This window comes from Danio rerio, chromosome 9, assembly GCF_049306965.1.
Source record: "Danio rerio strain Tuebingen ecotype United States chromosome 9, GRCz12tu, whole genome shotgun sequence".
Taxonomy (NCBI): domain Eukaryota; kingdom Metazoa; phylum Chordata; class Actinopteri; order Cypriniformes; family Danionidae; genus Danio; species Danio rerio.
In genome coordinates this window covers 32,307,501-32,327,332 of record NC_133184.1, presented here as the reverse complement: position 1 = coordinate 32,327,332, position 19,832 = coordinate 32,307,501, and the positions used below count along the sequence as shown (strand labels likewise).

General features: G+C 36.9%; 1 protein-coding gene across 15 annotated transcripts in view; it reads right to left on the bottom strand.

The window, feature by feature from the left end:
* Nucleotides 1-6,846: 6,846 nt before the first annotated feature.
* Nucleotides 6,847-19,832, bottom strand: part of tbc1d4 (TBC1 domain family, member 4) — a 58,248-nt gene continuing 45,262 nt past the window's right edge. For 8 of the 15 annotated variants that reach the window (XM_002663395.6, XM_009304787.4, XM_068223650.1 and 5 more), the window contains 5 exons: nt 18,853-19,097; nt 16,233-16,392; nt 15,924-16,093; nt 12,750-12,926; nt 6,847-10,770 (listed from right to left, as the gene is read on the bottom strand). In XM_002663395.6, the coding sequence (XP_002663441.2) occupies nt 10,540-10,770; nt 12,750-12,926; nt 15,924-16,093; nt 16,233-16,392; nt 18,853-19,097 (983 nt within the window). In that variant the 3' untranslated portion in view covers nt 6,847-10,539. The remainder of the gene's footprint in view (nt 10,771-12,749; nt 12,927-15,923; nt 16,094-16,232; nt 16,393-18,852; nt 19,098-19,832) is intronic. The other 7 variants (XR_012385470.1, XR_012385472.1, XR_012385471.1 and 4 more) reach the window with 1 other exon arrangement.

Here is a 19,832-nt window from a genome sequence, read left to right as displayed (position 1 = left end):
ATGCTGGCATTAAGAAGAAACATAGAAGCATGATCTGACTAACATCCAGCAGCTAAATGTGTCTGGAAAAAAATATTTTTTTCATTTATTTTCATAAACAGCACGGATGTAAATGCATGTGAATGTTCTGATTGGCTGGAGTACACGTCTCACATAAGTGTGTTAAGCATGAACGTGCTTTTCCGGCAATTTTCCTTCTGTGTTCACAAAGCGCAGCATTGCCGCAAATTACCGGTAATGTTACAACTTCTCTTTCCGGAATATTGTGGAAACTAATTTACTGGTATTTTCCGGCAAAAGTCTGTATGTGTGAAAGGGGCTGACATCCTGTTATGCATGAAACAGAAGAAAGAAATTATAGAAGTTTCATAGAAGTGCTTTCACACCTGTGGATCGATTCTCTTGTTCCGAAACAGGGATTAAAATTGTGATGTCCCACCCTTCTCATAACTCTCTCTTCATATAGCCATATATGTCTATTACAGATCCATGATACAATGTGATATAGCCGGGCTCGGATTGTATTGCTTTCTCACTACAGTCAATGAGCTTCGAATTTGTTTCAATCGAGCCAAGATCACCTCATTCAGGTAATCTCGGACCGATTGTTTTGGGGTGGATCCGAACACGATTGCTTGATTCACATATGCCAAACAAACCGGGCTAACTGGGCAAACAAAACAGGTACCGAAACAGAAGTGTAGATATGAAAGCACCCTAAAACTACTTTAATGTGATTAATTGAAATTTTCTCTCTTTTTTTAGGGTGGACTATACCTTTAACTCTAAACACATTTTATTGTTTAGTTATTTGATTATTGTCATTTTTATTACTATTTTACAGTAAGTGAAGGTAATTGTACTTTCCATTATATAGACACAAACCTTTGTAATGGTTTTCTATTGTTGTCTTGAAAACTGTCCTCACAACAGGACTGAAAATATGCCCCAATCAGAGTAGTTTGATGGCTAGTATTTTGCAGCACTTTTGTCAGTCTTTGACATGAAGCCTCTTTATTGTGCACCGCTATGCGTGGAAGGATAGACACGGCATTAAACAGAAAGCACTGATAAGGTCGTGCAGAGGAAGTGCTCTGTGCGCCAATCCCCTACTGACTTCCACGATCCGTCCAGGCATTTCCCCTCCACAGGAAACACCCTCACCAGGGAACACGTACGGAATGCTGCCTTTTGTTCCGAGAGAGCGATAAAGGACCGTGACAATGCTCCAAGTGTGGTATTTTTGCATCCTCTCGCCATCAAAGGGAGGTTTATCGAAATGAAGGGTGGGTAATGTGCTGTCTCCGTCTCTCAGCTGGTCCTACATCTGGTCCAATGACTCATTGTCTACTCCCTGCAGGAAAATTGGGCTTAACTTCCCATCTATCTTGTAAGACTACATCTCGCTACTTTCTGGGCCAAAAAATTGCAGTTCTTCGGAGGAATCTGGTTATGAAAGGACCGACGCTGTTTTGCATAAACACAGACATTTATTAGGGAGAACTCAATCAGCTCAGTCTTCCATTACGCAGAGGAATATTCACAGGTCAGCCGGGCACTCATTAAGGCTCTCAAATGTGAAATAGTTAACCCACGGTAACAGGAATTCTAGGTTTTCTTACTTCACGTTTTACTCTGATCATAATTTAACCAGGGCTAACAATTAATGTTGCATTGGCGGATGTTTCAGAATGACATTCCTAAAACTTGAGTTAACATAAGAGAAGGTTAGATGTGCAATACATTCATTCATTCGTTTTCCTTCGGCTTAGTTCCTTATTTGATAAGGAATAAATCGTCAAATATTCTGGCACATGTTTTCTGTAGCGGAATCCCTTCCAGTCGCAACACAGTACGTGGAAGCATCCACACACACTCATTCACTACGGCCAATTTTGTTTACCCAATTCACCTATAGCACATGTCTTTGGACTGTGGGGGAAACCGGAGCACCTGGCGGAAACCCAAACCAACATGGGGAGAACATGCAAACTCTACACAGCAATGCCTCATGGCCCAACTGGATCTCAAACCAGAGACCCTCTTGCTCTGAGGCAACGGTGTTAACCACTGAGCCATCATGCTGCAAAGTCATGCTTTCTTTTCCTTGAAATAATATGAAGCTCATGTTGGTTATATATATTTTTTTAAATATCACATTCTGTATTGAATAATGCATTATATATAATGCTACCACATATCAATATCACCTATTTATAAAGTATTGCAGTGCTACTGATAACTGGATGAATGCATCCCGTCCGAAACAGTGTTACAGTTTTAAAAAGCATTTCAAGATGTGAACATGAAGAGAGTTAATGTTAGCCTTAATGATCTGTTGCACTGCAAGTTGTCATAGGTGCTATTTGCTCTTTAAACTACTAAATTTATGCATCTACATTCCATCTTCATTAACACAAAGCCACAGCTCAACAACAGCATGATTTTGGTCATAGCTTCGATGATTTAATTTTTTTTCCTCCTTCCCTTTCGTCAATTGGTGAAGTTTTGTTCTTCGCCACTGGATTGCTTGGTTTTGGTTTTACTCCGGAAATTGGACTGACCGTTTCAATTTGCTAGAACTTTTGTTAAGCTACTTTGACACAATTTACATTGTCAACGCGTGATAGTAATAAACATGAATTGAGTAGCGTCGTCCAGCTAGTGATTTTTTTGGATGCAGAGTTTGATATTCCTGTTATATGTAACTACAGGTCAAACAGTGCAACCACGAAGATGGCTTGAATGGAAAATGTACAGTAGTTGTCTGGAGATTGGCCTAGTGGCTAGTTCCAATGGTTTACCCTAAAAAGATGTTTACAATGAAGAAACCCCAGAGTTAAATGTAGTGTGAAAAGCCCTTTAAGTGTTGAGACAACTGACAGCCAATGCTTCATGTTGACTGACATGGTTTGGCCAGGCATAGAAACACTGCACGTTGTACAGTGTATAAGCAGTTGTTTCAGCGTGTGAGTATAGGGAAATGTCAAAAACTGACAGAAACATGTCAACTGGAATGAAGAGTTTCATTCGTACCTTTATAGCCTGGTGACACACTCACCGGCCACTTTATTAGGTACACCTTTCCCATTGCTTGTTAATGCAAATTTCTTATCAGCCATTCATATGGCAGCAACTCAATGCATTTAGGCATGTAGACATGGTCAAGACAATCTGCTACAGTTCAAACTGGGCATCAGAATGGGGAAGAAAGGTGATTTAAGTGACTTTGAACGTGATATGGTTGTTGTTGAGCATCGTATCAATGCCACAGCCTACCAGAGTATTGTTGCTGGGCATGTCCATCCCTTTATGATCACAGTGTAACCATCACTGATGGCACCTTCCAGCAGGATAACACGCCATGTCAAAAGGGAAAATCACCTCCGAGTTTCTTGAACATTACGATGAGTTCACTGTACTCAAATGGCCTCCACAGTCACCAGATTTCAATCCAATACAGCACCTTTGGGATGTGGTGGAACAGGAGATTCGCATCATGGATCTGCAGCCGACAAATCTGCAGCAACTGCATGATACTATTATGTCAAATCTCTGAGGAATATTTCCTGTACCTTGTTGAATCTACAGTATGTCACGAAGGATTAAGGCAGTTCTGAAGGCAAAAGGGGGTCCAACCCTAAACTAGTAAGGGAGTACCAAATAAATTGGCCGGTGAGTGTGTATGCCAATACTCTGTAATATAAAAATGTGCAACATTTGAGCTTTTAGAATGCTGTTAAATGTTGTTTTTTGTTTACCCAGTTTTTAAAATAACCTTGGGTTTACTTTTGTTCAGTCTATGACCATGCAAGTGTACACTCCTAATTTCCTGTAGAAGCCACAGTAAAGTACTGGCAGCAGTTCATCAGTAACTTAATGTACAATAGATCAATTACAGCAAACATACTGTATTTACATTTACAGCACCATTTATCTTGCTCTATTTACTTACAGTATTTTATATCTTTACTGTAAAATAAAGAGTAATTTTAACAATCCAACTTTAAAATACAGTAACATGCTATGTAACTGTCCTACCATGAAATAGTTCATATTACAGTTAAATACTGTGTATCCAAATTATTAATTGCATTGTATGAGTAATTGCATTCTAACTTTATCAGTTCTAGCTGATCTAACTTGTTTTAACATATCGCTAATCAATATACTGCTAACTTATAACTAGCATGGCTACGTTTTTAGCATGTTTCAAACATTTTGATTCTAACATTTCTTCCTATCATAAAATTTGTTTCAGATCTATATAGCAAGTAGATTAAAATCCAATATAATAAATGTTGTAAATCTAATAAAGCAATTTTGAGATGTCTCTTTATCAATAAGCTTAAGGTAAAATATTAAGAAATTATTGCTCATTGAATTCATTTTCAGGATGATTATACATTTACACCAGCCATGAAGTATTTTATAGCATGTGTGTGTAGTAATATCACCCTATATATGTCTTCAGATTATAACTTAAACACTATATGTATGCAAAGCAAGAAATAATACATCAAAACACATCATTTACACTTTCCAAATATCAATTTTTAAACATTTCAGAACATCACTCAAGTTTAAAATATGCCTCTTTTAATGTATTTTTATTTTATTATAATAATAATTTAAATTAATAATGTTTAAAACTATGTGTGACTTGATTAGGATGTTATTATCAGTGTATTAACTCAGATTAAACCATATTCATGTGGCATCTGATAGTGTTGTATTATTGAGCATTATGAATATTTCAATATGGTTTTTCCACCTCAGCAGGCAGACATTACTCATTTTTCTACCAAATATTTATTAATAACATCAGGGCACATAACGGTAACCTTTTAATTCACCACTGACTTACAAACAGCACCTCAGAGAACAATCAATAAAATGTGTGGTCCTGTTGACTTTGCGAAACCGTAAACATCTCCAGGCTGTTGTATTGCGGTTTTTGCAATGGCAACTTTATAAAAGCATAAAATTTACATCACAAAATAGTAGAGTTGTTACTAACCAATACTGGCCCAGACATGAAGCATTGGCACAGCCATGGAGCCTCTATCCTACTGTTTAACAGCCTCAGGTAAAGGGAACAACCATAGGGCTCAATTTCATATTCAAGCACTGCTTGTAGGAGGCTCTGTTTACTGGACAATCATGCACAACCGGCTCAAGTATGTCATCATTTTTAGGTCTTAAAGGGATTCTAGTGCTCTTGTATGGATTAGCCGAGCCTTAAACAGTAGAGAAACAAATTTATATTCATATTCATGTTCAGCACACAAAGAGGAATTCAAAGGACTGATAGCACAGTGAAAAACTGAATTCAAATCTGTTAAGCTCCCTAGACAGAGCTTTAATGACAATGTTTTCATTGAATTTAAACAGTTAAAATGTATTTTGGCCATTCCTTTACATGACAATGCAGCTTTGGGGATTCGAAAATCCAAAGATTTAAAAACAGGTTTCAAAGTGCAACATTTGAACAATGATAAAATAAATGTAGTGAGCATACATACCTGTCAAGGATGTGAAAATAAGGGATTGCATAGGAGGGGTGACGACGCCTGTAATGGAAAAGAAGGGAATCCTGCCGTTTTTATATTGATTTCAAAGTGTTTTCATGTCTAAATAAAGTGAAAGCATCGAACAGATTCACATTTAAGAGCAAGGGGCGTCCCCTGGTGGTTCGGCTGTATGAGTTGTGTATAGGGAGGATCGGCTCTTTAACCTTTATTGCCACCCTTCATATGAAAATATTTTATTATCTGATACTTATACCCTAGCTGAAAAAAAAATTCTTAAACCAGCCTAGACTGGCTGGCTGGTTTTAGCTGGGGACCAGCATGGCTTTAGAGGGCTTTTGGCCATTCCAGACTGGTTTCCAGCCATTTCCAACCTGGTCTTAGCCAGTCAGGCTGAGAGATGACCAGCAAAAAGCAGCCCGACCAGCCTAGCCAGGCTGGGAGCCCAGCCAAAACCAGCTATGTCAGCTTAATCCACGCTGGTCAAGGTGAATTTAGCTGGTCAATTTCCAGCTAAACCAGCCAAGACCAGGCAGGAAATGGCTGAAAACCAGCCTGGAAATGGCCAAAACCCCATTAAAACTAGGCTGGTCGACCATCTAAAACCATCCAACAGTTTAGGCTGGTTTAAACCTTTTTTTTAGCAGGGACATAACTACTGTTGATTAGTAGACAAAAGACAAACATTTGATCATAGAACTCGACAAAGACTTGTATTTAAATAATTTTTAAAAGGCTTTTTTACGAATAAAAGAAGTCAATTTGAGTTTTACTATCATAAAAGCTTTATGATTCAGTCAGCGTGAATTAGCATGTTGCTGCTGTTACTAGCAAGGTTAACACTGTTAGCTTGTTGCTAGCATGTTCTAGCCTGTTTTATCAGTTAAGATGTTTTAACAGATCGCTAACATGTTCAGTACGCTGCTAACAAACAGTTACTGGCATGGTTAACATTGTTATTATGTTGCTAGCGTGTTTGAAACCTATTTTAACATTTAGCATGTGTAACATTAACATTTGTGCATGAATTATGCTAGAATAGACTCGGTAGTAATTAGGTTTTGCTATTGCTAGATAGTTGGAAAGATAGATAGACTTGTTATTTCACTTTAAAAGATACAGCATACCAACTCACAACATTTTGAAGGTTTCACCGAGGTTTGGCGTTTGTAGCTTGAAAACACAAGGAGATGCTGCTTAAATTTAGTCTCTGAAGAAGAAAAGTTTAAACAGGGTATCAGTATATTACCCTTTCAGCGAGGTCATGCTTAGCTTGGCAAGATTCTCTAACAAATAATAATAAAATGAAACAGAGTTATAAAAAGTTGATTTTAATGGAGGCTGGGGAACTGACCACTCAGCCAAAATCAAAAGAAACAATCATGACATACTGTCAGCACACTGCATACACACTTCCACTGGATTCGTTGCAATCAAAAGTGAATCTGAAACTACTGTAGTCCAACAAAACACAACATCATGTTGGGAAGTTTGTTGAGAAGTAATGGCAGCATTTGGAAACATCATGTAATGCTAAAGTTTTGGCACAGTGAATATAAAATACCTTATGTCATATGTATGAAGACATATCATAACAGCACTAAGAAATGTTGAAAAGGCAATGTGACCATGTTCTTATGCAGTTTTACAATGAATCCTTACTCCACCGTCCTTTACTTTGGTGCAGGAGTATTGCGAGAATGTACCAGTCTGATGTACTGTATCCGCAGCCCTTGATTAAACATGTGTAGTTCACTCCCTCCAAAAAAATCTTTTCAACTTGCCATGTCAAAAAAGCATATTTGTTTAAAGATAACATTAAAAAGACCCCAAAACAATCAAAAACCACTACCTAGAATAAAGATCAGACATATTTAACACACCACTGGTGACCACCGCCAGCCCAGCAGGAGCACTTTTTAATATGTCAGTTTTGACATGTAGAGTGCTGCATCAAAACACGCAAAATGCTGGTCTTCTTAAGAGCTCTCTATTGGTTTTTATAATGTTTCTTTTACAATTTATAAGTAACTATCAGTTTATAGTAAACTGAACTGGCCAATGCTTTGACGTGTTGCTCTACAAAATTAATTCAACCTTGTTGAAAATGTGAGTTGTTTCTAAAAATGTATGTTTCTAGTAAATTACCACACAGTATTTTTTGTGGTAAGCACGTGGTTTACATTGTGCAGCAAATTGTTCAAGAATCACCATGTAATCATTTACAGCAGACCTAATTTTACTCATTAATTGAAAACCCAATTACAAACACCCCTAGATAAACATCAAGGAAGCCCACTGCAATGAACTCACCTCGCAGGTTTTGACATCAGAGCACTCTGTGGCCAATTCACACCACACAGACACATGCAGAGGAACACATACAATCACCAGATTACAGCAAGTCACTTCTCAGACATTCTACAACCTGACAAGCGCAGATTCAGCATGTTCAATCTGTGAAGACGACAAGCTTTGACAGATGCCAACAGGGGTAACACAATGATCCGACAAAACAAGATGAAGTTTCTTTTGCCATTTGTCAGTGCATGTGAACTGGCCTTTTACCTTCACAAAAAGGTATAGCAGGCCTTAGTCAGGTTAGACGCCATTTTAAATCTTACACAAATGTAATCAAGAATTTAAGGGACAGATTTACATTTATTATAACTTCGCACACTTTAAGAAGGCTCTATGGTCTCAAACCCAATTCCAGGAGGACCACAGCTCTGCACAGTTGATCTCCAACCACCTCCAACTCACACCTGCTTATTCATCTCTAGTAGTCTTGAACACCCTGATTAGCTGGATCAGCTGTGTTTGATTAGGGTTGAATCAAAACTGTGCAGAACTGCAAAACTTCAGGAACTGAGTGCGAGACCTATGCTCAAGGGGTGCCCAAAGGGGTGCCCAAACTCAGTCCTGGAGGGCCGGTGTCCTGTACATTTCAGTTCCAACCACAAATGGAACACACCTGAACCAACTAATCAAGCTCTAAGTACAATAGAAACTTCCAGGCAGGTGTGATGAGGGAAGTTGGAGCTAAACTATGCAGGACACCAGCCCTCCAGGACCGAGTTTGGGCCCTCTTGATCTAGAGCAGGGATCACCAAAGTTGTTCTTGGAGGTCCGGTGTCCTGCAGATTTTAACTCCAACCCTAATCAAACACACCTGAACAAGCTAATCAAGGTCTTCCTAGGTATACTTGAAACACCCAGGCAGGTGTGTTTAGGCAAGTTGGAGTTAAACTCTGCAGGGCACCGGACCTCCAGGAACGAGTTTGGACATGCCTGATCTAGAGCATATGTCTCAAACTCAACCCCTGCTCTAAATAGGGGGTGATCATCCCTGTTCCTAGAGATCTAGCTTTCTGCAGATATCAGTTGCAACTCAAATCAAGCACACCTGCCTGTAACTGTCAAGTGCTGTGCTCTAATTAATTGGTTCAGGTGCGTTTAATCAGGATAGAAGCTAAACTCAGGAAGGTAGACCTCCTGAAACAGGGTTGAGTGCTCCTGCTCTAGATCAACTTTTTTGAAGATTTTGTCTATTAAAAGTTTTTTTTTTTGTTTGTCGTTTCAAAACAGAGTACCTGGACCTGAACCTGTATACTGGATTAGTTGTATAGCTAGTTAAGTTTCAGTTTAGTTTGCTCCAATTTTGGGTTTTAGGTAACATGAAGGTAGCCCAACTTTAATTACTCTTTGCTGCCACGGTATTATTGAGCATCTGAACTGAGCTGAGCTACCTTTATGGTACCTAAAACCCAGAATTGGTAAAAACTTAACGGGCCAGCCAGCTAATCTAGCTTTATGGAATAAGACCTTAAGTCAGTATGTTGTTAAACAAATGCACATTCCATCATAAATGCACTGTACTTTTGTCCCTCAAAGACTTGTTTTCAATCTTATCAAAAATATAGTGTTTACCCGAAGTTCAGTAATGGACAGAAACTCAATTAAATTTCCGAACACTGCGGTAAGTGTTTTACACATTACGATTATGAATCATTCAATAAACTGCGAAAATGAGGCAAGTTGTGATTCAGTGTTGACAATCAGACAATCTGAAGACAGACGAACAAGAATGAGTGTTCAAGTAGATATTCTTGCTTAAATTTTACATTCACATGGTTAGACATGATTCCTGTACAATCTTATTTGGCCACCATCAGGCGATTTGAATCAGTGTCATTTTTGTTGTATTAGGCTCACGTGCCTAAAGGCCCAAAAATGTATGACAAAGGAAATGAACGCTTTAGCCTTTGACATCTTCATGAATTCTGACAGCTTCCCATCAAATGTTCTTTTCGTGCGCCGTCCTCAAAAGACAATTTGAGATCAATGCTACAAAAATGTGCGCAGATGTCAAGTACAGTTGGTGCGACACAAAAAAATCAAGTGACTGTTGAAAAAAAAAAAATGGACTATGCTAAAAGGATTGAAGGCGACCCACTGAGTTTGAAAGATTGTATACACACATCTTTATGGCATAGTATCCGACAAGATCTTCAGGCACACACAGAAATCTGTGCAACGGTTTAAGACAAGTTTCCCTTCATGTTTTCAGACAGGGAGTCACTCGAAGCCCCATGAGCTGCAAAATAGGAACAAACAGGACAGTTTGTAAGTTGCAGAGAAAGCCAGCAGCAGATGGTTTCACTTCCTGCCTGTACTTTAGGTGAAGCACTTTCAGCAAAAATTTGACCTGGTAAATATTTGGTTTCCTCCAAACTCCTGGTTCGGAGTGCCAGGTCAAAAAGAAGTTCACAGTGAACGTAAAAAGTCACATGTGGACATTAATGCAATGGGGTTAGTCATGCTGCTCTTTGGAAAGACAACACTTGCGTATCGTTTTACTTTTTTAGTGCGGCTGCAAGGTGTCAAACGTTTCCAGATTGATTAGGCCAAAGGTGAAGAACGATTGGAACACAAAAGAGGAAGAAGCAGACTGATGCTCTTCTAATGTACCTACAGTATAAGTTGCATCAGTCAGTTGGACGGAGCTTTAAGGTTTGTTACATGCAGCTTTGGCTTTGCCGTTAGTGCTGGATTTGAGTTGTGTCATCTCCACTTCAGCCGTGGTGTCTGATGGTAAACTGTTACGCATACGCTCGATGGTTTTCTGATAGGAGGCTTTCTCTTGCTCCAGAGAGCGGATCAGGTGCTTCATCTTGCTTTCGCGGGACAGGAAACTCTCAACGCTACTCTCCAATGTCTGAATCTTCAAACGAGCCGCCTAGAAATAAGGACAAAGTGAGATTTGTGTGATGAATGAGTATTATGATGAAAAATATTCACAAATTTTGTTGTGTCAACATATTGATTGAACAATTAAAAAGTAACAGATGTTTGATGAAAAACATACCACAAATAATGAAATGTTCTAATATATTTGATAAACAGTTTTAAAAAAGTAAAAAAAAAAATCTAATTATATATATATAAAAAATGTAAGTTTTTGTACATTAAAAATGACAAAAAAATTAATAAATTATATAAACAATTTTTATGGAACAATAAATTTTTTTTATCAATTTAACACATTCTTGCTGAAAAATATTTATTGCAATTTTTAAAGGGCACCTATGACACGGTTTTCCCCGCCCACAGAATTGATTGACAGCCACCATGTTTCTATAACATGTATACACGTCCACGCAATATTTTTCTTTACAAATAAACTTGGATTAAAATATCTGTTCCAACTGTTCCAACTGTATCTGTTCCAAACTTTTTAAAACAGAGCATATTTGTAATAAAGACAGTAAAATTGCTATGTAATTCTTAACCGCTATAAATCACCACAGCCGTATGGTGTCAGTAAATGCACATACGTGTGTGTGTGTGTGTGTGTCTGTGTGTATACTGCAAACGGCATTTGTGTGAGACTCATCATTTCATAAAAGGCTTGAATAAACACCACACATGTATAAACACCTCATATACATGAAATAAACTTACTTTGTATTTTTGACTGATGTGCTGTATTTCTGCTTCATCTGCCTCTATCACTGACAACTGTTGATAATTTTGTGCTTGAGTAAAATGTCATTTATTGTGCTTTATTCTGTAAACTACTTATGGCATTTCTTCTCAATTTAAAATAAAGCAAGTTTTCACTCAAAAAAAAACAACTCGTCAAATAAGAAAAAAGTTGTTTTCATTCATATATAGACAATAAAAAAGAACTTAAGATAATTTAAGCAATCAATATTTGGTGGGATAACCCAGATTTCTATCACAACAAATGAAAACACCTATTTTGACGAATTGTGGTTAGCACCATGACCTCACAGCAAGAAGGTCGCTGGGTGTGAATGCAAAAATGTAAGGGTGTTTTCTAGTGCTAGGTTGTGGCTGGAAGGATATCCGCTGTGTAAAACCTAGGATAAGTTGGCGGTTCATTCCTCTGTGGCGAACCTTGATAAATAAAGGTACTAATCCAAAGGAAAATTATTAAATGTAATTTTTAGCAAAAACCAAAATGCTCTTAAATACAAAATAATAAAGATATTCCATCAGACCTTTATATACCAAAACCATTATTAATAATTTACTCAAACATATACATTAGTAAAAGTAACAAAAAAAAACTTTTAAATAGTCTCTTCATTTTTTCCCCATAAATGTTAGTGAATAGATACTGAATACAACAAAGAACAATTTGCTTAAATTAAATTTAAACGTGATAAATTCCCCCAAAAATCAGTGGGCTAAAAAGTGTGTTAGATCTTTCAGGGCAAACTGTTTACATTTATTAGCGATAGTTAGTTTTGCATCCAAATACTATTACGTTAGTCTGGACAATACAGCCAAAAAGCATTTCACTCTCCCACAAATCAAGCTACTAGGAACATCTTGCTTTAAGCAACAAGTTGTTTTTAGGAACCAGTTGGCGATGAACATGTTGTGCTGTTACATGTTTAGACTAATAGAGTTTCAAGGATCACTCATTCTGCCACATTCATAAACACCAGCGTCAGCGTGTGATGGAACAACAAACTTTTATCATTTGGATTATCATTACATTTCAGGTTAAATGCTGAACTGTCGATGTCCACTGTCTACTTAAATATCTGACTCAAATGATCTTGTTTTTTATATATATATATATTTGTTGGTAGTAAACTCTGATGCGCTACTGTGAAGATCTTGGTTTCAGGTACTTTACTGCCACCCACTGGCCATGAGAGCACAAAACATTCATCCACATACCTGCAGTTTCTCTAGTAAGTCCATGTTTTGTTTCCTGAGCTGGGTATTGGCTTTCTCCAGTTTATCCAGTCTATCAGAGTCCTCTGACAGTGGAGGAGCATCTGAAAGCTCATCCTGCAGGACGTGATACTCCACTTCATACGCTTGTAGCTGCTTAGAGATGTCCATCTCAATCGCCTGCAAAACATTTTTTTACCATCAGAATTATCACACCGGTTCTTAGAAAAGAGAGAGATTTTTAATGTATGGCCATATCAGCTTCTCTGGCTATTTCATGGCAAAGCCAGATCACATACACATACAGATATTTTATGAATCTATATAAAAATCTAAAAATAAATAAATAAAAATAATTAAAACAATAAAAACAAATCCTCAGCAAAACATAATAGAGAAGATAAAAATCTAAAAGTCTTTTAAGGTTTACTTTTGATAAACATTCTAGCATTTTTTAAAGGATTCACAATAAAAAAAATATTTCTTTTTAAGTCTCTTCAGAAAAAAAGCATGTTAACATAATAAATTGGGCATTCCACACAAAATAATGTTTCTTACAAAATAATGCAACCAGATAGTCACAAACAAGCTCTAGCATGAAGTATGACAATTAAAAAAAATAATGGTCCAGTTATTTGTGTCTTTCTTTATAAACCAGGATATTTTGTCGACCGATAAGGTTTCAGTCTTGAAAAATTAAGACAATTGGCTCCATCTAGTGGTAAAATACAGAAAACACAACTATTACAAACAGAACGGGAAACAATGAGTATGCTTTAACTAGATTTCTTTAAGTCTTTACATCTGTTTAAACATTGAAAGAGGCTGGGAAAACTAGCTAATGAATATTACTATAAATGTCTTTGTCATTTGAGGCGTAGCATACATTTGACAATGTTGAATTAATACACATTAATAATTAATATTAAGTATATATTTTATCATATGAATAAGTATAAAACATTAATAAAATACAGAAGTTCTCTGCAAACCTGTGCAAGTTACTAATGGATTTGGAAAAGCGGATCTACAGAAACTTTGTGCTGTATATTATAAGAATAAAAAAATATTGAAGCCGTTTCCTCTCTGAACATATCTTTCAGGAGTTGAAAATGAAGTTTAAGACCCATGCTTTGCAAACAAAGTCAAGAAGTGAAGGCACTTAATTTAACTAATTTATTAAGATAAAACTTTAAGGATTTTAATTGTTCTATTTTATTCCCATGTTTCTGTGTAAGTCTTCTGTTTAAGGCACTGCCACCTAAGGGCTTTTCTTGGTAACTTTTTTTTTTTTTTGATGTCTGCCATGGTATTTTTTTATTTGGAATCTCTATTAATGTCGACACAATGGCACAGCAGTTGGCACTGTCACGTCACAGCAAGAAGGTTGCTGTTTCTGTGTGGCGTTTGCATGTTCTGCCTCCTCCGGGTGCTCCTGTTTCCCCCACAATCCAAAGACATGCGCTATAGGTGAATTGAATAAACTAAATTGGCAATAGTGTATGACTGTGAAAGTGTGAATGCTAGTGTGAATGGATGTTTTCCAGTAATGGGCTGCAGCTGGAAGGGCATCCTGATGAATAATGGAACTAAGCCAAAGGAAAGGCTAAAGCAAGTTAAAGAAGTGACCACAGAAATTAATTAACAAAAGAAATAATGGAACAGATTTTAATCAGTTTTATTATCAAATAAAACAAACAGGAAATAAAGAAAAGCATAATTGTGTATTTGTTTCTGGTACGATCTAATCAAGTGCATTAAGATTATAAAGGTTTTAAAAATAATAATATAAAAATAATAATATAAATGAGTATGCAAATAATAAGTTATCTGTCAATATCATCTGTGCAATATCAGACAGCACCCGTGAGAACAGAACAGTGATTATTGTTAATTCAGTTTATCTCATTCATGTCAAGCAGTGTGTGCAGGGCCAGTGAGCGCATCCAGATTTTTCTTTAATTCTTAGTTGTGATTAGGTTGTTAATATATAATAGAATCTGTTAATATAAAACGTGTAGTAACGGTGCTCATAATATTTGGTGGGTGTGACTAAATTTTGTCTGGTGCACCTAATTTTTTAAGTTAAGAACACTGGTGCTACCAAGAAAAAGGCTAATTTTCGAGCCCTGCGAGACCTTAATCAGTAGTGGAAATTTGGAGATTTTCAGAAAATGTTAAATGTGATAGAGCCCCGTTACATTATTCCTTCATAAGACCATTTTAGGCAGATAAATCCTGCTTTCAGATCCACTAAAATGGCAGGTGACCGACCGCCAAATCAAGCAGATCTATGCTGTCTGAAGAAAAGGTGCACACTCATCTTTCTAAAAATAAAAAATTACTTAAAAATAGATTGAAACTGAGTTCCATATAAAAACTAAATTATTCTTTTCTTTTTATTTGTTTAACTACTACAATATTTACTACAATTTTTATATAAGCAGATTTTTTGTTTTTGAGTATAAAGAAGGATTTGTTTTATTTGCTGCTAAGCAGAAACCCCAGAAGTACAGCTTTATCTCTGTTTAAAGTAAAATAAAATAAAAAACAAGATCATACTTTTGTGATGTTAGTTTTAATACATAAAAAAAATTAAATCCGAGAAATCCTCTGGCTTTTTTCTTTTTTGCTGTATCGAAAACATACCAAACCGTGACATCCGTGTGCCGTATCAAACCGAACCATGATTTTTGTGAACCTTTACACCCCTAATATAGACATTTGGTAAAATTTGGTATTAAAAAACACCAAAACATAGAACATAATACTAACACTAGCCAACCACCATTGAAAAATATTAAGAAATACATATATTTTGGTTGTAAATAATGTCTTGGTAATTAAAGAAATTATTCAGAAATTTAATTAATAACTTCTTTAGAAGTATTGTTCGCATTTACCTCATATGATCGAAATAAACAGCAAAAGTGCAAACAAACGAAAGCTGTTATATTTGCAAAGTGTAATCAGAAAGGCTAACAGGATCTAAAACAAACACTTTCCTGCATTCACAAACATTTTATTTAAAAAAAAAACACACAATAAAATGTCCACCTCCCTGTGTAACACATTAACATCAATACTTACATATAAATATAGATTTGTTGATAAATGATTGCTCCAACACAAAGCTTCAGATACACAGGTGTAAAGTTTGTTTTATTTTTAAAGTACCTTAGTGATGATCTCCTCCATCTGGCTGTGAGTGAGGGTAGGGATGGTAGATTTAAGGTAGTCCACAATACTTTCAAAGCTGTCGCATTCCAGTATCTCTCCCTCGTGGCTGCTCAGCAAACACAGCGCCACCTTAAAAATCACCTCTGTGCCTTGCACAAACAGAAGGTCTGACACAAGACACACACACACACACACAAAAGTGTCAAAGGCCATCCACAACAAGTGTAAAACATCTGAATTTCAACACCCATTATGCATTTATAATCACATACATTGCATTAGTTCAGGTATGAGTATAAAAAATACCAAAAATACGGGCCACAAAGCCGAGTGGGAACTGAGAGGCGAAGAGAGTAAGAAACCAGGGTGCGGCATACAGGCTGGGACAGATCTCGTGCTCATCCAGGTGGGAGTACAGGTTACGGTGATAGTCGTGCAGCAGACGGGACAGCTGGTACATCTGGATCTACAGAGAAAGAGAGAGAGAGAGAGAAGAAATGTACTCACACTTTAGAGGGTTGAACTTTAAACGGGCTGCAATGTGACTGGCTGAGGCAGGCTTTCTCTCAGGGGATTAAAGATTGGCACATCTGATGATGAATAACCACTAACAGCTGACGAGGAAATGGTGCACAAGAGGTGGAGACGGCTGTTTGCTTGCTGCTTGAGCAAATGTGTGTTCATGCTGATTACAAATACACTCTTTCTCTATATCGTGAGAAAGGAATTTACAGTGAGTAATAATTTTTTTTTTTTTTTGAAAAATATTTACATATATTTCTTATTTTAAGGTAACATTATTACAAGTGTGTTTTATTAATACTGACACCTAGTGGTGTGGATGCAAAAACTTGAATAAAAACCACCAATAAAATGTCATCTTTTTGTTTGTTTGTTTGTTTACTTGCTGCCACATCAGACTACTATATTGATAAACACATAAAGTATTACATAATAATAATGATAACTTCACACATAAATAAGAGGCCAACGCTGTTTACTTTTCACAGCCTCAGTTTCGCAGATTTTTTTCATGCAACTTGACATGCTTTTTTTCTTCAGCGCATTGTGTTCTGCATCCTGATCAGTGCACTGAATTCTGCGTCCTGATTGGCAGTAGACCACTGTCAATCAATCTCCACTATGTCGTGTCTCCTGTACAGTACAGAATGCGTTCAGCTTGCCAAATTTACATAAATCTTCGATCGCTATCAGTGTGACTGAGGTGCTGGACTGTATGTTTGCAAGTTTTCTCCCATTCACATTGTCGATGAAACGTGCTGCACCGTCAAAGGCACTTGTAGTAGCACCCAAAAGACAAAGGAAGATGCTAACCATCGCACAAAAAGTTGAACTTCTGGACATACTGTACTAAATGAAGGAAGAAGTTATGCAGCTGTAGGACGCCATTATGGAGTAAATAAATGGTTTTGATCTCTGTTTCATTCTATTATACTGGATTTTTCTATGAAGGTTTGAACTTTGAGAGTGTTTAAACAAGAGAAAAATGGTGAAAATGTTAATGCCTTTTTGAGAAAAGTGTATAAATTGTCAAGTGAGGGGTTTTACATCCTTAAAACACCTATAATAATTGTAAAAAAATTAAGCTGACTACTTTGAGGATTTTGCCAATTGCGAATTTGGCTTTTTTCAGAAAGTAACTCACGCGAATAAAAAGGGACTGTTTTATTTATACACTAAAACATTAGATATTTCACTTCGAAATAGGATAATTTCCTGTAAAGACATTGTTTTGAATGATACAAAATTGTTTGCTTTGAGCATTATACTGACACCTATTGTCAGGGGCGTAGCTGACATTTTAAAAGGTGGTGGGGGGGCAGCAGAATGACATCCAAAAGTTTAAGTTCATATAATTATTGATCAAGGCCATGCAGTGGCGCAGTAGGTAGTGCTGTCACCTCACAGCAAGAAGGTCGCTGGTTCGAGCCTCGGCTGGGTCAGTTGCCGTTTCTGTGTGGAGTTTGCATGTTCTCCCTGCGTTCGCATGGGTTTCCTCCAGGTGCTCCGGTTCAAAGGTTTCAGTCCAAAGACTTGCACTGTAGGTGAATTGGGTAGGCTAATTTGTCCGTAGTGTATGAGTGTGAATGAGTGTGTATAGATGTTTCACAGAGATAGGTTGCAGCTGAAAGGTCATCCACTGCGTAAAACATGTGCTGGATAAGTTGGCGGTTCATTCCGCTGTTGCGACCCCGTATTAATAAAGAGACTAAGCCAAAAAAAAAACTATGAATGAATGATTATTAATGACCTATTTCTAAATGTTTTTTCTTTAAAAGTGAAGGGGATATATCCCCCCACGCCCTCACCTATTGGTGTGGTTGCATCAATGTGCAAAAACAAAAGTTCTCCATTGCACTTTGCAATATTGTTTTAGAAAAGAGGAATTTGTATTTGTCTAAACATGAAATCTACACATGGGATCCAACCTACTTATAGCCACTATGATGATGTGTCTTGCTATAGTGGATTTTATTTAAATTATATGAAATAAGCATAGTTTGTGTGGATGTACTGTAGCATTACACCACACATTAATTAAGCAAGATTTTAGCATTGTTAAAACAAGAATGTTTCAAAAAAAGAGGCAAAAAAAAGAAGATTTTTCTGCATTTTAATTTGGTCAAACGTTATATTTTCAACCATTATGCTAAAAGTTATGTGCAATGTGAATACTTTTTATGTTCTTTTATTCATTCTCCTAAATAATAGTTTGAGTAACGCAACACCAAACTCATTCAATTAAGTATGCATTGTTCCCCGCTCACCACATTATTTGTCACAAAAACCAGTTCTGCACCATTTAACAAACCGCATATTCATACAAGCAAACATACCAGTTTTGAAAGAAAAACATGAACATGAAGTGAAAACTGACACTCTTTTACACTCACACACAGTGTACCTGCAGAGAGATCATGTCGGGACGGTACTGGCGGCGAATACCCAAGTCGTACATAAGGAACTTGAGGGTGTCGAAAGACTGTTCCTCGCTCATGTGCAACAGCAGCAAACCGGCCACAAAGCTGATGCCCTGGCAGTAGCCCACCTCAGTGTCCAGCAAAGAGTAAGCCTTTAGTAGGTTGTACAGAGACAGCTGCCCGGCTCCCAGCTGAGCACTAAAATACTGGTGCGTTGGAAACGTCCGGCCTGGAAATCATGGGAAACATCTCTTCAGTAATGTGCTGGGTCAAAAATATAACTCTACAAATCTAAATATATTCTAAAAGTGCATTTTAGGGATGAGTGATATCTTATTGTTTGTAACTCTCCCCATTATAAGAATTTGTCTCTGGTGATAATAACAAAAAATTAACAAATGATTATGATGGTTTGGTCAGGGCTGTACAGTGCCACAAAAATTGATCCATGTACAACAGTAACACTAGTATCCATCTGAAAATTATGTGTATGAGCTTGATTAAAAACAAAGAGAGTTACTGATATAGTTAAATCCACTTTATAACATAAATCGGGAAAGAATCATGCTATTTTCAAGTATTCTCTATGGTTATAAACTTTATTTTAAGTCAGTATTAGGGCAAACTATGAGCTATGGCGTGTGATGATGATAATGATGAACTCTGACTCAAACAAATAAAACTGCAAAAGAGTTCTTCTTCTCTTACAATGAAATCTTGTGACATTTTAAATTGTCAATACACACATTCAAATAGATAAACGCATTTAGTTATCTGCATTCATCTACTCTCACCAGAGATTCCACCACGAATATGTCTTAAGTCATGCATCATACATCGAGTCACAGAAGAAGTTGAGAACTTGATTTAAGTTAATTGAAAAAGGAGAAATATTTTTAGTTACAAAACCACATGGGTCTGCTTCATAAGACATGTGTTAACCTCCAGGAAGCTGGTTTTGTTT